Source organism: Tachysurus fulvidraco, chromosome 12 (genome assembly GCF_022655615.1).
Source record: "Tachysurus fulvidraco isolate hzauxx_2018 chromosome 12, HZAU_PFXX_2.0, whole genome shotgun sequence".
NCBI lineage: Eukaryota > Metazoa > Chordata > Actinopteri > Siluriformes > Bagridae > Tachysurus > Tachysurus fulvidraco.
In genome coordinates, this window is record NC_062529.1 from 11503567 (window position 1) to 11523661 (window position 20095).

At 37.0% G+C, this 20095-nt stretch overlaps 1 protein-coding gene across 6 annotated transcripts in view; it reads left to right on the forward strand.

Moving 5' to 3' along the window:
- ktn1 (kinectin 1) overlaps positions 1-19710 on the forward strand; it is a 28157-nt gene extending 8447 nt beyond the window's left edge. Inside the window, exons 4-37 of one of the 6 annotated variants that reach the window (XM_047821315.1) lie at positions 151-309; positions 528-658; positions 757-870; positions 978-1118; positions 2809-2915; positions 3041-3185; positions 3275-3371; positions 3445-3632; positions 3716-3784; positions 3865-3902; positions 3996-4086; positions 4541-4609; positions 4702-4739; positions 5041-5131; positions 6283-6351; positions 6465-6502; positions 6712-6802; positions 7311-7420; positions 7529-7642; positions 7742-7835; positions 8353-8390; positions 8488-8578; positions 10076-10162; positions 12460-12549; positions 12633-12749; positions 13268-13357; positions 13527-13619; positions 15319-15387; positions 15716-15799; positions 16583-16666; positions 17316-17399; positions 17483-17575; positions 17959-18069; positions 18853-19710. In XM_047821315.1, coding sequence (XP_047677271.1) covers positions 151-309; positions 528-658; positions 757-870; positions 978-1118; positions 2809-2915; positions 3041-3185; positions 3275-3371; positions 3445-3632; positions 3716-3784; positions 3865-3902; positions 3996-4086; positions 4541-4609; positions 4702-4739; positions 5041-5131; positions 6283-6351; positions 6465-6502; positions 6712-6802; positions 7311-7420; positions 7529-7642; positions 7742-7835; positions 8353-8390; positions 8488-8578; positions 10076-10162; positions 12460-12549; positions 12633-12749; positions 13268-13357; positions 13527-13619; positions 15319-15387; positions 15716-15799; positions 16583-16666; positions 17316-17399; positions 17483-17575; positions 17959-18069; positions 18853-18870 — 3143 coding nt within the window. In that variant the 3' untranslated portion in view covers positions 18871-19710. Of the gene's footprint in view, positions 1-150; positions 310-527; positions 659-756; positions 871-977; positions 1119-2808; positions 2916-3040; positions 3186-3274; positions 3372-3444; positions 3633-3715; positions 3785-3864; positions 3903-3995; positions 4087-4540; positions 4610-4701; positions 4740-5040; positions 5132-6282; positions 6352-6464; positions 6503-6711; positions 6803-7310; positions 7421-7528; positions 7643-7741; positions 7836-8349; positions 8391-8487; positions 8579-10075; positions 10163-12459; positions 12550-12632; positions 12750-13267; positions 13358-13526; positions 13620-15318; positions 15388-15715; positions 15800-16582; positions 16667-17315; positions 17400-17482; positions 17576-17731; positions 18070-18852 lie in introns of those variants that run through there. The other 5 variants (XM_047821316.1, XM_047821314.1, XM_047821318.1 and 2 more) reach the window with 5 other exon arrangements.
- Positions 19711-20095: the final 385 nt, after the last annotated feature.

A 20095-nucleotide genomic window follows, 5' to 3' on the forward strand; every position in this document is an offset into this window, starting at 1 on the left:
ACACCTGTTTTAAGTGTAAACGTTTGGCAGGTGGCTTGGACAGACAAAACATTTTCAAGAAGTCTCACTTTTCTTTAAAAATTATACTGCCATGGATTTAAAGCTTTATTTACTTGCCTTGTTTAATCAAAATTGTGTGTCTGTGTGTAGGCAATGAGACTCCGGTCCAGTCTTCTCCTCCTGCCAGCCAGAACAACTCTGCCCCTCCAGCAAACCACCAGAGCACCAAGAATGATGAGGTTGCTGCTCCTTCCCCAGCTCGTGCTTCCACTAAACAAAGCAAGAAACAGAAAAATGAAACTGACAAAGGTACTGGAGCACTGAAATTATGATGTTGTGTATCAGCCGCTTAGAATTGGCTCCAGTTCTACATATTGGTTTTCCAGTTGTGCTTTGTTTCTTCAATCAGACAAGAATTGTCCTGAACACATGTGTAATTACTTCAGTATATTCAGAACCCAGAGTGACTGATTACTGAACGGATCAAACTTATCTGCAATAGATTAAGTCTCAAGTCTTGTGCACAGAGAACTCCAGAGTGAAGCTAAAAGAGCTACTGGCTAGTCTGGGTGGCCTGGTGTTGTCTGATGCTGATGTGGTCTCTGTGGTGTCTCTGCTCCGTGACAAGAGTCCCAATGCCTTGGACAGTTGGTATAAAGTAAGACAACAGTTAAAATCTACCAGCATATTTTGTATATATATGAAAAGTGCTTAGTCCTCTTGTTTCATGTTCATGCTGTTCTGTTCTGCTTTCAGTCTGCAACTAAGTTTGAGCCCACAGCTCAGCAGCTGGCAGAGAAAGAGCGTCTTCTCACAACCCTACAGGAGGAAGCATCTATCGCCAAGGACAAAGTCAAACAGCTTAGCCAGGTACTACAAACCAAAATGTGCTGAACAAGTTATACTGGGTACAGAGTTTGATTTGAGTCTACTGCTTTTGAACAGTATTTTGCTGTGTTGTACTTTGTTGCGTGTAGGAGTTGCAGGCAGAGAAGCAGAAGAACAACCGAGCAGAAGCCATGCTGCGGGAACAGCGGGTTGCCATGGAAAAGGAGATGAGCGTCATGCAGGCCAAAGCTCAGGGCAGCTACCAGGAGCTTCAGAGTATGCAAATGAAGGTATGAAGTAGTGATGCAACAGAGGACAGTGGAGTAGACAATGATATAACTATGTTGTTGCTAGTTGTGTGGTGGTTTCTATGGTATGGAGAGGGTAATAGAATAGACTGCAGTATTTGTCAAGTAGACAAATGTGCTGTTGTTGGGGTTGGGGGTTGGGGGTTTACCAGTGCCATGGTCTGCTGTCTTGTAAACAACAACCTACATCCCCATGCCTGAAGTGAATCTTGTTTAGTGGAAGGTATAAACATGATCTGAATGTCTGTCTAACCCAGGGGTCGGGAACCCGCGGCTCCGGAGCCGCAAGTGGCTCTTTCATCCCTCTGCTGCGGCTCTAGATTTGGAAAATAAATATTTAATTTAAATTTTTTATTTTGTTAGTTTAAAAAAATTTAATTCTAAATTCTAAGATTATGATGCTCTTGTAACATTAAAATAAACCGTGTTTAATTTTTTTTTGTCGCTCAAATTATGCGTCATAACTGCCGACTTGCGAAATCTGACACACAGAAGCAGACACATTTTTGGTTTGCTGCAGCCGGCAAGTTAAAATTTTGATGTCATGCAGGGCTGTCAAGTGTCACACGTTGAGAGTTTGGTCTTTTCTCCCGCTCTCCCGCCACACATCGTATTTCCTTTTGACTAATTATCATATAGTTAATAAGCTGCAGAGCACAAAATGTATCAGTCCACACCGCTGTCTCTATGGAACCGTGCAGGAATCAAGCACGTCTCAGTTCTTAGTGAGCCTGACACTTATCAGCCAATCAAAAAAAGAGGCTACACAATAGCCAATCAGAAAATAGCACTATCTGGGACAGATTTAACGCAACAACCAATGAAAAAAATTGGGGTTTGGGGTTTGGAGATGTCACGCTTGCCTGTCTTCAAAACTTGAGAGCCCTGGCCATGAATACGAAGAGGACTCAATTAGACATTGAACATTTTATTTGAAAGTAACCTTCAACCCAGCGTCTTTTTTCTTAAGGTTAGTTCAAACTGTTCAAAATATTTTTGTTTGCCTGCAGAAATAAAATTTCGTTTACTCGGTAGCAGTTTGTAGCATTGATTTCATAAATGCGACACACTACAGTTTTTTCTACACTTGCAGTGTTATCTTCATTTTAGATGTCAAAAGGGTTTTGTGGCTCCCTGTGTTTTTTTTTTCTGTGGGAAACAGGTCCAAGTGGCTCTTTTTTTTAAATATTTACTCATCAGCTGAATTGACGAGAATAATAAATACACCAGGGTGTCTAGTGCACTAGAGACACTGGTTATGGATATATTGAGTTTATCCCTACTAATGGAGCACTGATAAACTGGGTATTTGCTTTATATGCCTGTGTTGTTTGTAATACCGACATCAAACTGTAACAGTTTAAAACCATGTGCATAAGTTATTTTAGTCAAAGTTACTGTGTGAGTTATTTTTCTGTGATATTCAAATAATTTTGCAACAGTAAGCCTTTATCTGCTGTGGTGTGTGGATGCACAGTGTAGTAGGTTGTAACGTACACTTTAAATGTCATACTCAGAAAATCAGTCTAGTCTAGTTTGAATTTAAGAACTTAAAAAAAGAAATAATGCAAGATGATGCGATAATGTCCCTTATTAAAATAAATTTGACATACGATGAATGTGTACCATATTGGGTAAATATTTACCTGTAACACTTGGCATCTGTCCTTAGTTCCAGACGCTGAGAGAGCAGATGGAGGGGCAGATCAACAGGCTTCAGAAAGAGAATACCATCTTTCGTGATGCTGTTAGCTCAGCCTCTACCCAGATAGACAACAAGTAAGTCCTAGAAACCAGATTTTTTTAATTGCAGACAAGGAGTGATGTTTAATATGTTTGACAGTACTGTACCTCAGCTTTCTGCTACCTTTTTCATATTTTTTGCTTGCATGTATTATTTTCAGGCAAAACACTGAGCTGAACAATCTGCGTTCTGAATGTTCAAGTCTGATGAAGGATCTGGCTGAGATCAAGAACAAGCTACAGCAGGAGGAACTCCAGAGAAAGAGCCTGGAGGTCAACTACAAGCAGAACGTGTCACAGCTCGAGGTACTAGTTATAGTATACACATTCTGCGTTTTTAGCTCTCACTGCAAATTGTCATGCGTTGAAAACTTTGCATGTGTGTTGTCCATCAGGCCCAGTTACAGGATGCTAAGCGGCGTTGGGAAGAACTGCAGAGCTATTTGCACAGTGTGAACACAGAGAGAGAAAAACTGCAGGCTGCTAAACAAGGTAGATGGTGTCCGCTGTTAAGCTTTGCACATAGTTACACATACACATTCTTATCTGTATCATTGCCTCTCAGAGCTGCAGAGTCAGCTGCTGGCGGTAGAGACCGAGATGAACAATAAAAACAAGGAGATCCAGACCCTCCACAGCAGTCTGACTGACACAATGGTCTCCAAGGAGCAGGTGGAGCAAAAGGTCATGCAGCTCCTGGAGGTCTCACAGCACAACTTGCAGCCAGACAACTCGCTACAGGCCCAAGTGCAGGTACCGTAGACGCTCTTTGTTCAGTAATTAATGACATGAAAAATGTGGTGGCTGATTTTTAGCATTTTTTTGGCTTTTCGCAGGACCTTATATCTGAGAACAAATCCCTAAAGGTTCAAATTGAGAGTCTTCAGCATCAGGTTACCTCTCAGGTAACGGTATAATTACTGTATCAACTAGTGCAAATTTGTGTATCAATGCAAACTCATTGTTTTGCCTCTCTCTTTCCCAGGTCAATGCGGTATCCCATTTTGAGGAGCTTCAAAAACTGTGAGTTAAAGTTATTTAAGAATTATAGAGACCCTTTATTTTTTTAAGCACTCTGAGCTAAATATATTCTCCTTGTATTTGTGTTGTGGTTAGGCTGGCTGAGAAGGAGCTCCAGAGAAAGAGTCTGGAGGATTCCCTTAATGCAGAAAGAAGCAGTGGAGCCAGCAGGGAGACTAACCTGCAGGTGTGCCACACCAAACTATATACCAGGACTGTGTAACTTCTAGCTCACAGCCAAATCTAGATTTTCTTAGCTTACCAGTGGAAGAGGAATCTTTTACAGAATTCTTTCACATCAAGTTAAACTTTTACATGGATATTTGGGTTGTAAATTAACAGTTTCAGACACACTGGGTGATCTTTTGTAGAGCAGCAGCAGATTCTGTGGTTACCCATAGCTAAGTCTCTGTGAATACTGTACCAATACAGAACAAATGGTTCATCCCAAATTCGTGAAAACTAACTTTTAATTATGAGTGTAACATTTCCTACAAAATCACTTTGGCCTTAAATGAACAGCACTAGAAAAACGGTCTTGTTAGCAAGCGTATTTTTCGGCTCCAGGTGTATGCATGCTACTGCATAACCAAGAGTTTGTTATCATGAGGTACTTAGAGACCCGTTTCCTCCATCTACAGGCGTTTCACAGTGAAAACGTTCTCCTGAAGGCAGAGGTCCTTCGTGTTAACACACAGATTTCTGAGCAGGTCAGTCATGATCTGACAGTGACATTTCTTCTACAAATATGTACCTGTGTTTCTTTGTGTTCTCTTATCGTTCGATTAATTTTTTTCTTCAGGTCTCCTCCCTGTTGGTGATGGATCAGCTAAAGCAGAGGTGTGTGTGATTTGTATAAAGGCATGTTTGAATAGCTCTTGTTCTATGGTTAAAACACACCTCACAATATGTCACAACAGTTCATAAATATTTTCCTAGAGGAAGCTTTTATTCGATTCTTCTGTAACTGACCCTACAGCAAATCACTATATTGGGAGAAAATGGGTTTAGCCAAAATATTCTTGTTCTGTCTTATCAGCAAACTTAGGGATCATGTTTGATTAGCATCATGGTTCGTTCTGATATTGTTTAGTTTGTGTAGAAGTAAACAAATAACCAGGGTGTTCACTCTTCCTGACAGCCTTCAAGAAAAGGAGGAGAAGATTAAGACTGTGGAGGCGGTGATGGAGACTGGGCTTATTCAGGTAGCCAATAAGGAAGAGGAACTTAAGGTGAGAATCGCATGGAAAAAAAGTAGTGTCCACGTGATAAACAATGTACATGTTGTCACTTTCAGGTTAATAAATGAACTCACTGTAGCAGCACAACATCGTTTTAGACGATCTTTTTTTTGTTTGTTTGTTTTCTTTTCTTCCTTATCGAAGATAATACATCGAAAAACATGGATTTGCTTGTATTGTACATTAGTTTGTAGATTGTTCCCAGTGTGAACTTATGGACGGTGTAATGTGACTGGATATCTAGTAGTTTTGTCCCTGCCATAATCATTACTCAAGTAATAAATTACTGTTCACTTTTTACTAATTACTGTTTTCTCCCACAGCATTGTTTTTAAATGTGTTCTGTGGAATACAATCTGTTATTTATTTATTTTTTTAGCTTCTACATTCTAAGATTGCTTGAGTTGAAAAGTGAAAATACACTGAGTAGTGAAGTAGTGAATCATTAATATTTGCTCCAGGGCTTGGTTAAACTTAAAGTATACATTGCCAAAGTCATTCTTACAGGCTATTTGTAAGAAAACATTTCATAAAACAAGATTTTTCAAAAGTATTCATTTCCCTTATGCATGGATACTCTCGAGAAACCCTGTAGATTTCCTGCACAGGTAAAAGGAGCAGTCAGAGCGAAGGTGGAACAATGTTAGTTTGTCGAGTTGTGAACGACTGGCAGAAAACATGAGGGCGAGCAGTGCTTTCTTCCTTACATGGACACCAATACCATGGAATAAATCACATATTACAGGCTGATGATGGAGACGAAATGATGGTGGCAACAAGAGAGCAGTAGAAAAAACAATAACAGGCACTGGTAGTTTCAGTTAAAAACTAATGAAGCACACACAGTAACAGAGATGCCTTTCATAGCAGAACAATAGTGATGTATAAACATTAAAAACAAAAGCATCAGAAAAGTCCTGCTTAGAAAATGAATATACTAATCAGTTGATGTTGTAATCTCATAATATACTTCATAGATGGGGATTAATATTTTTATTGTAATAAAATGTGTAGCAGTTTTTATTCTTTGAGATGATTATTATGACTGAAGTTATCCTGAATGAATTGGTTGTGTCCTTCGTCCTCATTGGTTTGTTTAGAGTCCTAAATTCATTTGAAAACACCGGTGTCTTTTTTTGCAGGCTATAAGGGAAGAGAATGACAGATTGAAGCGGCACGTCGAAGCCCTACAGCAGCAGACAGCAGAGCAGGTAGTGTGGTCCTCTTTCACTTAACTGGAGCTGTGCTGTTCTCATGATAAACACGGTGTAGATGTTGGGTATCAATTTTTAATTTGTTTTGTTTTTTTCCTCAACTTTTCCAGAAGCAGTCTAACACGTTGTTAGAGGAGCTGCAGAGACAGTACGTTTCTTCAGTATAGAGACACGAGACACCAAACCACCTCAGTCCTTATTCTTGAGTTAAAACTGATATATCTCTCCCATTACATTCACTGTCTTAATTCTTCCTGAATAATTTGTAGTTGTTTGATAAAGAGTGTTTATATTAACAGCTGGCTTTCTCTGTTTTTCTTTCTTTTGTTCTGTTTCCTTTCCCTATCCCTTCATTAGGATTCAGGAGAAGGATGAGAAGATCAGAGCAGTTGAGGAGAGTTTACAGTCATCATTGAAAAAGGAATTAATCAGAGTGAAAGTTATTGAGGTGTGTGTGTGTGTGTGTGTGTGTGTGTGTGTGTGTGTGTGTGTGTGTGTGTGTTTTGACATGCCAGACCTGTAATTTTGATCATTATAAGGGTTTTTCCAGGCCACAACAAAAATCTATCTTCAGCCTCATCGAAAGGACACAGCAAATAGTTTTGATCACCTCTGCAATAAGCCATACTTTTTTCTTAAATTTTAACACTGCCATATTTCTGATGTATTTTTGGCAAACAGATATTGTCAAGCAGATTTAAAGAATTTACATACAGCCTTAGATGCCTAATGAGCATGTTAAATTAATGTATAATTAAAACTGCCAGAAGTTTGATTTTCTCATTAAATATTAATTTCTGCATATGATTATGACCTTAAGTATCTCAGAGACCGGTTTAAATGAAGCATGTTCTCAAGTTAGATAAGACATCACTAACCCGAATATACACACTCGGTTCATCACATTTACTGACATTTATTTTCATTTGATTATAACACTTGTTGTGAATCTAAAGGATCTGCAGAAACAGTTGGAGAAAGTGGCAGCAGAACTGGACAAAGTGCAGAGCAGAGGAACTCAGGAGAACACTGATATGAGAGCCCAGCTTTTGGAGCTTCAGTCTCAGTATGTTTTCAACACTGAACTAACTTACATTACACTGAACTCTTGTTTAACACAACTGACCTTTGCACTGTTCCTATCCTCACCATTGCTACGTATATTGTGATGTAGGTTAACTACTAAACGCCAAGCGATCCAGGGACTAGAGAAACAGTTAGAAGAGAAGGCCAGAGAAGTAGAAGAGAAGATGGCAGCCAGCACTCAGCTTCTAGAGCTCCAGTCTCTGTATGTTTCCGTCGTTGTACCCGAGACACATTGCACTGAAACAGCATTAAATAATTACATTGTCAGCTTACCGCTCACACTTCATGTGTTGTGTTCTAGGTTAGCTACAAAGGAGCAGGAGATTCAGGTTCTACAGAAAGAGAAGGAGGAGAACTCTAGACAAGCAGAAGAGAAGATTGAACAGAAACAACAGGTAACATCTCCAAAACCGTCAGAGGATTTCAAATTATGTGCTGAAGATCATCAGTATACTTCAGCTTTTATCAGTTTTATTATTTAGGGCATTGGAAATGGACACCAGTGGTTAAAAATTTAAGTGAGATTCAGCTCAGTGAGCTCATTGAACATTATATTTTGTGTTTGTCATATAAATTGATAATATATCATCAAATTATATTTGATAATATCTGATCATGATATGATCGTGCAGTTTCCTTCTACAGTTATTGTGGAGTTAAAAACTACTGAAATGTACTTTTACAATCAATTCAGTTTTGTTCCTATTGTGATTTTAGCAATTTTGCTAGATTTTTGTCATAAAGCAGCTTCACAGAATTTACATATAGCTTCAGATGCCTAATGAGGAAGTTTCAAATTGATGTATAATTCATGGATGCTTTCTTGATATTTTATATTTATTTTTTATTTCTTTTAAATTACTTCAACTACTGCTTTGTGATCTTGTTATTTTTCTCACCCCAATACAGCAGATGGCATCAGCAGTTCCCAGTAAGGAGTTACTGACAGCGTGAGTTTATCTTTTTCTTCACATGCAGTCGATAGTTAATGTTTGATCGTAATAACATGGCTAATTGTGTTTACACATGGTGCATCCATCTTTTCAGGATTGCAGAAAAGGACAGGCAGCTGTCTGAAGTTCAGTCTGAGCTGCATGAGCTAAAGGAGAATGTGGAGCTTTACAGGAGGAAGAATAATGTGAGGATGAGCTGTGTTTCAGTATTTCTTCAACTTCACCATTCCATCCATTTAAAAAAATGGCAGAAGGATTTTTTATTTATTTTTTGTTATTTATATATATATATATATATATATATATATATATATATATATATATATATATATATATATATATATATATATATATAAAGGATTGAGGATAGAAATAAGAATGGATATCTATGAGATATAGATATAGTATATATTTTATAGATATATTATATATTTGGTAGTTAAAGTAAAGGAGCACTGTATGTACATGGGTGCCATGAGCCATTCCACAAGCTGAACATCCTGACACTTGCCAGGCTTGATGTGTGTAAACATCGGGCATGTTCAGTGTGATGAACCTGAACATCTCCGAAATTTTTGCTGCATGCTTTGCCTCCATCGGCTACATTTTGGGCTGAAGATGCTGGATGGCTAAATTTGGCAGTACACGCCACCATTTTACATCATCACTGTAGTCCAGTTTTATAATCATACAGTTGGGTGGGATGCATTCTTTTAGGACAAGTAAAACCGATTTAAATCGGTGCAAGGCCTTTGGTCTGTTAGGTTTCACAGATGCTACTTTATTGTCTCGTGTTTGTTAGTATGATGCTATTTTACAATTTATATCATTTTTTAATGTTTTTTTTTTATGTATTTCAGTTCTAACCTAAATAGTAACTATATATAAACTAAAATAATATATATTAACAAAAAAACTGAATACTACAATTATTAACCAAGTTAACTAAATTCTTGGCAAATGTTTACTTTTATTGATCTGTGTTATAACTGTACTCGATCTCATACAGTGTGTCCTTCAGGTCAGAAATCTAAGAGAATCATGACTATTCTTTTTTCAAGCTTTTTTCTATTCATTTTATTGTTTTGTTAGTCACTTTTCATTTCTAAAATATTTTAGCATTATTTCTTTTAGTAGAAAGATTGTAAAATACACAAAACATTTTCATTTTTTCCCACTTAAAAACCCCGGGATGCAAAACTCTTGCGTTCAATCGTATATTTAAATCTTTGTTCACTCGCTGTAGTTCACTAGCTACAATGGGAAATTGATTTTGATTGACTGATTGAATGAGGCAGCATAGCAGAGATTTTCTGAGATTTGATTTGTAATTTAAAGTTAAGCATTGATTCAGAGAACTCGCAGCATGTGCTTTTATTATAAACAGCTGCATATGAGTGAAAAATGTTCTGTGGAGTCTTTGCAAATTTGGGATTTCACTCAGAGCATCAATTATATGTTAATTAGCATTAGTTTAGCGTTTATGCTTATAGTTTTTCTTCTATTCTTCAATTCCAACTGCAAAATTCCTCTGGTAACTTAGGGTTGTATAATCATACCTGAGTCATGGTTATATAAAACTGGTGATACATTTATCATGAGCTATTGGTGTTAAAAAATAAGGGGTTTTTCAGCAAGTTTATAGGCTGAACTTAAAGACGTGTTTCTTTAAAACTGACCAGGAGCTTCGGGAGAAAAACTGGTGCGCTATGGAGGCGCTGTCCGCCACCGAGACCATGCTTCAGGGAAAACTCAGCAAGACCGTCAAGGTTCGCATCGCAATACCAGTCTGCTTCATTTTATAGCCAAATCAGAGCACCTCGACTACTGCTATTAATTGAGCAGTCAGATTGTTTGCATTTTCATTCATTTTGGCATGTAAAGCTGCATACTCATTTTTATTTGTAATAACAGCTACACGGCTGCAATGCATGTAACTAACACTATGTAAAAAGAAAAAACTCTTCTGGAATTTGAAGCATCATATTAAGCCGTGATGCTTTCCGATGCAATTCAGGTTATTCCCCTCATATCCAAGCATCCTTGTAGCTCAAAGAATAAAAACAAACAATGTGTTACTACATTTTATATTAAGTGAGATTTTTAAATGAGTCTGCAGCTCAAATCTGGTTTAGGTGGTCATTTAGTTTAGGAGTCATTTTGTTATCATGTTAGTCCACTTCATGTACATATTTCATATAACAATCCTGACATTTCTTTATCTCTCTGCCCACCATGCCTCTGTCCTGCTTTCATGTTGATGAATCCAGCACAGACCATTACTGCCATTTTATTTGGAAACTATGAAGCCTTAATAATTCTGATCATCTTCATTTATCTGACATGATCAACATTACAACACTAAGAGATTCTTAGTATTTGTCAATATTTCAGTTGATGTTTGGTCCTGTCTCTATTTTGCTCATACGCATACATGTTTCTCATTGCCTTTTTGCACAGTAAGGTCTGACAGTGCATCCATAACTTCCCCTAATAATGTGCACTTCCCGTAATGGGGAAATGCAGAGGTGCTAAATGCAGGATGGCATTTGCATAGGCTATAATCAGGCACAATGCTGGAGCTCTGCTTACATGTCATGTTTAATTCTGCTGCATCTCCAGCTCCTTCTCTCTAGTGCATTGGGAGAGAATGTGCTCATTTTGATAGGCACAGCACCTGTTGCATGGACTAGGTATGTAAATGGCTTTTCCTTCAGGCTGTGCTATGGCTCAGTTACAAATCTACACCTGGGGACTATCTGTATCCTGAATGAGGATTCATCATGTGAGGTTAATTGTTTAAATTGGATGCGTTTCTCTAGACGTTACTAGTGTAGTAATTAGTGATGGATATAAGTAATACTGCTAAATATTCAGATGCAGCTTGTTCGGTGCTAAAGTGTTTTATTGGTGCATTTGCCCTTTTCCCATCACACTAGAAGTGACAATGCTGTTCATTTTTATTGTATATTTGTGACCTGTAGATTTTCTCAGTCATATGTAAAATTGGTATGATGTGCTGATCCAGTTGGCTAGAACATTGAACCAAGCTTATGGTGCATGTGATCTGCCATTTTTTCAGTTCCCCACTCACAAATTAGTTCCTAACTACACTTAGTTTCTAGTTACTGAATAAAGCACACAATTGGGAAACCTACAACCTTGATTTCATGTCCAACCTCTAATTTAATCGTATAGAGCCAATCAAAAGAAAGCTAGAGATGGGAAGAAAGCAGCACAGAAATAGCATCGGTGCCTCTGGAGCATCTGCTAATTCACTTACCAATGCTCTCCTGTAACTGACAGCAGCATTTCTCATGCGTCAGTGCATCATGCTGGTTGCTATTGTGAATGTGGGCCGAAAGGTTGAAACATTAAACAAGACCCAACATTTTTTTAATGGCGTTGCACCCAAAAACAGCCAAAAAAAGAGTCAAAAATGTTCAGTTGCACTGCATCTGTAAATTAATGAAAATGAATGGAATTAATAAAATTGTTATAGCAGCCAGAACAATGACACATGAAGTGAAAGAAAATTTGGCAGGCAGTTATTACAGTACTACTAAAGGGCAACGGTCCTGTATCAGTATCCGGGAAAAGCTGGTAAAGCTTAACCAAGGTATTCAGTTATTGCTTCCACTGCCAAGTAAACCATAACACTTGGGACTGGTAAATTTATCTCATATTTAATCAAACAGTGAAGTATAATCTGTGTGTCTGTTTTGCTGTGCCAACTGTTTTATAGCAGCCTGTACAACCACTCCGTGAAATGGGGGTTTCATTTTACACTGTTGGTATGTATTTAGGCAGGACAGTTCATGTACTTCTTAGATGGTGAGTGTTTACAATCACTTTGAAGTCCTGTGATAGTCATTTTTGGGTCACGTCTCGGGTGTCTAGATTTTACCAAAACACAACTAAGATTGGAGATATGAGGTTTGGTGTGTCGGTATTTACAACAAAGCATTTATTTTTACAGTTGTTTCGGGACAGTGAGCACGTGTGTGGGAAAAGTAACTTTATTGTTTTCTCACTTTTGTCCGTGTTCTTCTGTTTTTCTCTGCAGGAGAGTCAGTCATTTCTGGAGGCTGCTGAGGCAGAATGTCGAGCAGTTCTGCATAGACTTCTCCCACATGTGCCTCTGCCCACTGAACAGGTGCATAATACAAACAGTCGCACATTGTTTAAAGTCTAAAAAATAAAATCATTAATCTTATGGCTCTTATTTTGATTCTCCAGAGCCATAAAGTGTGGCTGCAGAACTTTGAAAGCTCCATGACGGAGGCCTCAGCTAGAGAAATGGCTGCAGCCGGTCAAGCTGGTTCTGCACCAGGTGCAGACAATACTTGTGTGCAGGTAATACACATTGTTAGAGTTTGCTGAATTTGTCAGAGCAGTCTTTGGATGGATCACCAATGTATTAGAATGTTTCTTTATAAGACTTTATACTTGGTCTCAACAAAAGGTAGGGTTGGGGTTAAGACCTGTTAGGACCTCCTACTGGAGATACAACAAAAGGCATGATGGACCATTTGGTCAACACCTTTTATAGTAATTACATTTGGGACAATGTAACATCAGACCTTGAATATACATGAAAGTATTACACACAAAATCTTTCAATATGTACATTTAAAATTTTTGTCTTCATTCCATTTCTGTTCATACATTATTTCTTCATCTATATTTTATATAGTTTTCTTATACAGTTTATACTTGTTATTATTTTATTCTTATTTTATTTCTTGCTTTTTTTATACTTTTTATATATCTTTTTTATTCTTATACCGGATAGTTGCATAAAGCATTTCACTGCATATCGTACCGTGTATGTGACAAATAAAATTTGATTTGATTTGATATATTTTTAATAGGATTTGACAGAAAAGTTAAAGGAGGCTGAAGAGACCCAGAAAGTTTTACAGAAGGATTGTGAGACGTACAAGAAGGTTTTAGCAGATACGGTGAGAGATTCATAATATACACCAGCATTTTATGGTCGAATAAAAAATTATTCGGTGGCCGTTTTTTACTTTACTTTATTGATTCAGTCATCTAAACATCTGAGCTTGTCTTTTCTATACATTATGTGTTCTAGCCTCAAAATTTGTTCTGACATTGCTATGTTGTTAGGAGGGCATCCTACAGCGGCTACAGAGCAGTGTGGAGCAGGAGGAGTGCCACTGGAGGGAGAAACTGGAGCTGGCTCAGACCGAGCTCAGAGAGGTGAGTTTAACACTAAATCAATCATGTGTTTAATGACTGGCATTAAACTTATTGAAATTATATAAAAAACATTAAATGCTGAAGGCTTGGATTCTCTCATTTATCAAAAAAGTGCGTAGAACAGTGTCTTAATTTGTGTGTAAGAACCAGCAGTAAACTACAGGACATTGGAATTTATCACATTTACAGTTGTACACAATGGATGTTTATAAATCCCACACATTTTACATTAGTTCGCTTGCACGTAGCCTTACACGTATGCTTCAAGACAAGCAACTAATATGTTATCAATATAACACAAAATGCACTGTAAATAATTTCCCTTAAAAAATGTATGGACTACATGCATTATATATTTGGCACTTTTACAAATGGTTAAAATCCTGTGATGTGATATGAATATCCCTGTCTTTGTATATTGTATATTATCATGAATATCCCTGTCTTCCTGTAATGAATAGATGAAAGACTACTCGCTATTTGGCTCAGAGTTTGTTGGAAAATGCCAAACTTGCCTCTGAAATCTGTCTCTGGCTAAAACCCCCTAGAATAGATATCAACTAAAACTACACTAGGCAATCTAATTCAACTAATGAGCCAGTCGTTACTCTCAGCAATAAATCTTTAGATGTGACTACCAATAGGTGTTTTGATCACCCCCAAATTTTGTTTTTTTACCACTAAGGCTTCCTGCATATGCATGGTCATATAAGCACAACCTCATGTACTTGATAACTTAATAAACCATACTCACAGAGGGAGGTGGGGTAATGTAAATATAATCAGAATATATTTTATTTTATATATTTTATTTTATTTTTATATTTTATAGAGTATATTATATTTTATTCCAGTCAGAAAAAAGGACTGTCATGTCGGTTCTTTTCAAGTTGTAATTTACCTTCATAAAGTGACTAGAAGAAATTCCCTTAGATAGTATATACATTTTTATCTGAATTTATACATTTGTAAAGATTCCACCCTGTATAGTAGTAAAAGTGGTTCTGCCCTGTTACTTCAGTACACTCCAGGAAGCGCTCTCAGTAATTCATAGACAACAAGGTTGTAAAAGGTTTTATTAAGATTCTTGCACAGGTAAAGGTAACATGCACTAGGTTGTATACAATGTGGTTACACACAAACACACACACAAATACCACTGTTCTTATTCATGTCACACAACACCAAAATGAAACACAGGTCATGGATTTTATCATATATAGATTCCATCAGCAGTAGAACAGTAAATGGTGTACAATAAGAATATGATGTTGTCATGTTGTATTAATGATTTAAGTGCAACTTCTAAAACCACACAAGACACAATTGATTGTAATTAATGTCAAAACAATTAGTTTGCATTGCAGCGGTACAATTGTACATTTATACACATTTTTGTGTATGTGAAAACCGTCCTGAAGACATTCCCACATCTGTAGGAATTATATTTAAATAAATTCATATGCTATAAAATCTCTGTACAAATCAGACTTCCCCTGGCAACATTACACACACACACATGTATCTGGACATTTTACACCAACTGAATAGTCCTTTAGAAAAAATTTTGTCACGCAAACTGATTACAGAATGTTTATTTGATGTGTTTTTAGGTTTTAATATGAGAACTATAACTCTCAATGACAATGTATAAATGTTTTAATCAATAAATGAACTTTCATCTTGTTTTAATCCCTAGATGACTTTGAAGGTGACCGTGTTGGAACAGGAAGTGGACAGACTGGGTTCAGATGGAGAACTGGAGAGTGTGAGTTTGAAAAGGGAATGTAAAGGGAGTGTTAGGGGAAGTTACAGATGTATTGCCAAAATTTCATCTGAAGAGTTTCCTTCCTAAACTTTAATTTTGATATTGTGCCATCAGTGTATAGTGGAGCCCAGGCTACTCAACAAATGTTTCACCTTTCATCACTTCCTGTGTTTTTATATTTTCATAGCTTACTATATATATGAATATAAGCATAGACTATGTATATGAATATAAGCATAGACTATGTATATGAATATAAGCATAGACTATGTATATGAAAGAAACGGTGTATTTAAATCTTTACTTTTTTTTATTAATTGCCTTGTAGCTGAGAAGAGAAAAGCAGCACCTGGAATCTGAACTGGAGAGAGCGGAGCGTGAGAGTGCCACATATGTGTCAGAGGTCAGAGAGGTACGCAGAGTAAAATCCTGACTTCTACGCATGATCTATTTTGTGTTGCCTGTCTCCAGTCATTTGTGTATAACATTTATCATTTATTCTAAATGCACCTGTTTCACAGAGTTGGAGTCTTCAGTTGTGTGTTCATATTGCTTACACAATCCAAATATTGCTGTAATGTAGCTTTGTGTGTTCATTACACAATATTTCTTCTTAAATGTCAACATTTGTTTTGACTAGGTCTTAATAGTGAGTGCAATGTCAATCAATATTACTAGCATCTTAGTTTATTTATACTGTTCATGAAAGTATAATCACATGACATCATCTGCAGAATGTAGAAATTTGCCCATGCTAAGAATTGCACACATTCCTCTTACCTAACTTTTTTTTTATGCTAATAATGTGGTTCTCGTGTTTTTCTAAAGAACCACAAAAGGAAAAAAAGACTTTAAAGATCTCTATTCTGCTTTACATGAATATCAGAATAGTCATACGAAGCAAGACCTTTAAAGATGTATCGTGTTGTACTTCCTGAGCTAAAACTAGAGCTATCCTGCCTCTGTAATAGAGCTAAATGATGTGTCTGCTTCAGTTAAAGTGCTGCACAGTGTGTAGAATTATTGGTGAATCTTGCAGACCATTATATACAGCTCAGATGCCATTTAGATCTCTTTACTTAAGCGCATCAGATTCTAAAAAGATTCAGTTAGCCGACCTTGCTTGAAGTCTGCTTAAAAATACTCCCCAACCCCTTACACACTCATTCCAGTTACTTGTCAAACTTCATTTCAGCTTAAAGATCTCTTGACCGAGTTACAAAGTAAGCTTGATGGCTCCTATACAGAGGCTGTCAGGCAGAATGAGGAGCTGAATTTGGTAAGCTCTTGTCTCCAGGCAGTAATGTCTTTCTGCTCTTCTCTACCTGAGCTAGCACAGGGTTAGGGGAGCTAACCAACTACTACAATACTTTCTTGTTCTATGGGAACACAACCTACACAGCTTGCTTTCTTAAGAATACATTTTAAGATACACACAAGTCTTGTCCTGCTTTTCTTTCTGACTCACTCACAGCATTAACATATTTGTCTTATGTCTAGTTGTATTAACATCTTTAAGCCTTGTGTCAGTTGTTTGTGCTTGTCCTTTGCTGTCATTTCTTTGGCCTCTGAAGTATTCTTTTTTGTGAATCCTTTATCCTTATTAAACGTGCTATTGTACCCTTCATTAGTGTGTTAACATTTATAATTTATTATTCATTTATGGAAAGTGTTGCACAGCTTCACAGGCCAATACTTGTTTTACATTATTTCTAATTTCAAGCTTAACATAATGCAGCCATTGATAAACAAAGGTTGATTATTGTGACTAGCTTGGAACTTTTTTCTTACTTTTAAATGATTTCTTAAATTTCTTCTCGTGTATAATTCTTCAGATTCTTTATTTATTACAAAAAAAAAATCTGTCATCAACAAGTGAAGTGTTTAAAAGATAATATATGGTTGATTTGGAATATTTTCTGTTCTAGCTGAAGACACAGCTGACGGAGACTTTGGGGAAGCTGAAGATGGAGGAGAACGAGCGACTGAAAGTGGCTGGAGATCTGTACAAGGTAAAATATAGAGTTCAGTGAGATTTGCTCTGTCATATATGTTGGCCTCATGATATACTGACTAATTATTCATGTCCTGACAGGCACAACAGTCTCTGGAGCTGATACAGGAGGAGATTTTAAAGGAAGCAGGGCTAAGCAACCTAATCCAGAACAGTAGCCTAACCACTGATGCGGTGAGGAGACTTCTGCCCAAATATACTGTTTTACTGTTTACTTTTATACGATAAACTTCATAACCTGTGTTTCATTTGGACATTGTTTGTGACATGAATAAGAACAGTGGTATTTATGCGTGTTTAACCACGTTGTGTACAACCTATTGCAAACAGTACAAGACAAAGAACAGTGCAGGCAGGCAATACAATAAACTACAGGACAGATCCATAAAATAGCACTGATCTGAGACTGAATGGACCATTGTGCAAAAAAAAAAAAAGGATGTGTAAACATACCTACACATGAGAGTGAAGCATTAAAGTGAGAATATATAAATAAAAATTTTATATCAAAATTGTTTCTGAAAATATTTAGTAGATTGTTGTCATTTCTTCCTCAGGAAGAGATAGAGCACAAGGAGAAGTTGGCTTCCGGGTTGAAGCAGACAGTGCAGGAACTACAGGAATTACTACAGACCGTCAACCGACAACTTACCAAGGGACAAGAGAGGGTGAGGCCTTTATTCCAGGGGTTAACAAATAATTAACCAGCTCTGGGTCTCATAAAGTCCCATACGTTTAGTCCCCCTTTGCTGTAATCATAATTTTATAATTTGGAGCGTGACTATGAGGGTTTGCTCATTCAGCCACAAAAGCATTAGTGAGGTCAGACACAAACTCTAGACGAGAAGTCCTTCAGTGGACTTAAGTTTGCTGCACAGAACAGTGACCTCAAACCCACTGAAGGTCTTATACAGCCATGGTCATTGTCAGGCTGGAATATTTTGGGGCACCTTACTTCTGATGAGGGGAAATTGTAATGGTACAGCATGCAAAGGCATTTTATACAGTTGTGTGCTTTCACCTCTGTGTCAACTGGTTGTAAAAGAACAACATATGGTTGTGATTATCAGGTGTCCACATCATTTTGGCCATATATTATAGACTAAAAATTCAGTTATAATGTTTGGTGGATGTATATTAATCCAACTGCAGGTAATAAGGTGACTGCAACTCTTAAGCAAGCTACTGTATGTGATTGATGAAACCAGGTGAAATAAAGTAATAATATATCATAATAATCAGTGTTTCCATATAAATGCATTTTCGTGTTATTGAAAAAATCATTTTTATTTTTTTTTATTTTTTATTAAAGTCATTCTACAATTAGCCAAATTGTGCCTAGGCTAATATGTAGACTAGGATCATTACTCCCACACATTTCACACATTCCAATACAAGTCTGATCATCCTATACATGACATCTAATTTTGTTTTTCTCTTTCCTGTTTCAGGGAGAAGGAGACAAGTAGCTGGAAAAGTAGTGGCAGTCTGTCTTCTGAATGCCGGTTCTATTCCACCCTCAGCAGATTAAACCCCATTAAACTCTGGTTCTCATCTTTCCCTTCACACCTTATCTGATGAGTGCTCTCTAAACCCACAGCCCTGACCTAGCCCCATCTACGAAAAGCAGGGACTGGCCAATGCATGGCCACTTATACTCCACGAACCAATCTATCTGGATCCTTTTTTCTGACTATCAGTTTCTCTACAGTGGCATTCCTTACTGTCAGTAGAGTTGCCAGAGCTAAGCCATCTGAATAGACACAACAGTTACATTTATTTGTTTTGATTCATTTTTAATCGCTTCTCGGTTGAATCACTTTGAATACTACATCTTTGTTAGTGCTCTTTGACAGAAGGGTTTTTATCCTTTCCTAAAAATGAAAGTTGAGGATATGCGTGTTTTAAAGACTCTGTGTTGACTGTACTGACACTTAACTACATTTGTTCTGCAGTCTAAAACCTGCTTAAATGTGTACAAAATGCACATGAAAAAATATGACACACATTTTGAGTTTTCTGAATGTTATCTATTTTTTCCAGGGTACCCATTTTTAAAAAGTGTCTCTGTAAATGGAAACGGAAGCTAAGTGTCTGTTTTGTGCTACACTTTTAATGCCAATGCAACAGTCCGGCCTTGAAAGTCTGATGCACCATGCAGCAGATACTTGTACTGTAATGCTCTCAAGTACAATGGTGAGGGATAGAGGCACCTAATCTATTCAGTACACTCTGAAATGTATTTCATTAACAAGTCATACTCCTTCTTTTGTTAAAAAGGTGAGCGTTATTAAAAGGGATGCTTGATACATAGAGTCTCATATTGTTTTATTATGAAATTACTGAAAACAGTGTTGTGAAGGTAAAATCAGATCTATTCCCAAGAAAAACAAATGTACTGAAAATCTGGCAACAAGTTGTTACATGGTAAATAGTTATGTAAAATGTTTATACCATAATGCCAGACTTTTAATATTTTGGGTTACAGTGTAGTTTCTATAGTAAGGCTTCAAAATGTGATAAAAGAATAATAGAAGTAGTTACGTGTAATTACATAAATTGCGTCAACTGTGCAATTTAGAAGTCTACAGTATGTGCATTAAGACGGGCTAAATATAGACTAGTATAACAGCATACTACATACAAATATAATTGGATTACTAGCCAATTACTGTGTCAATCTGAACAGTTGGG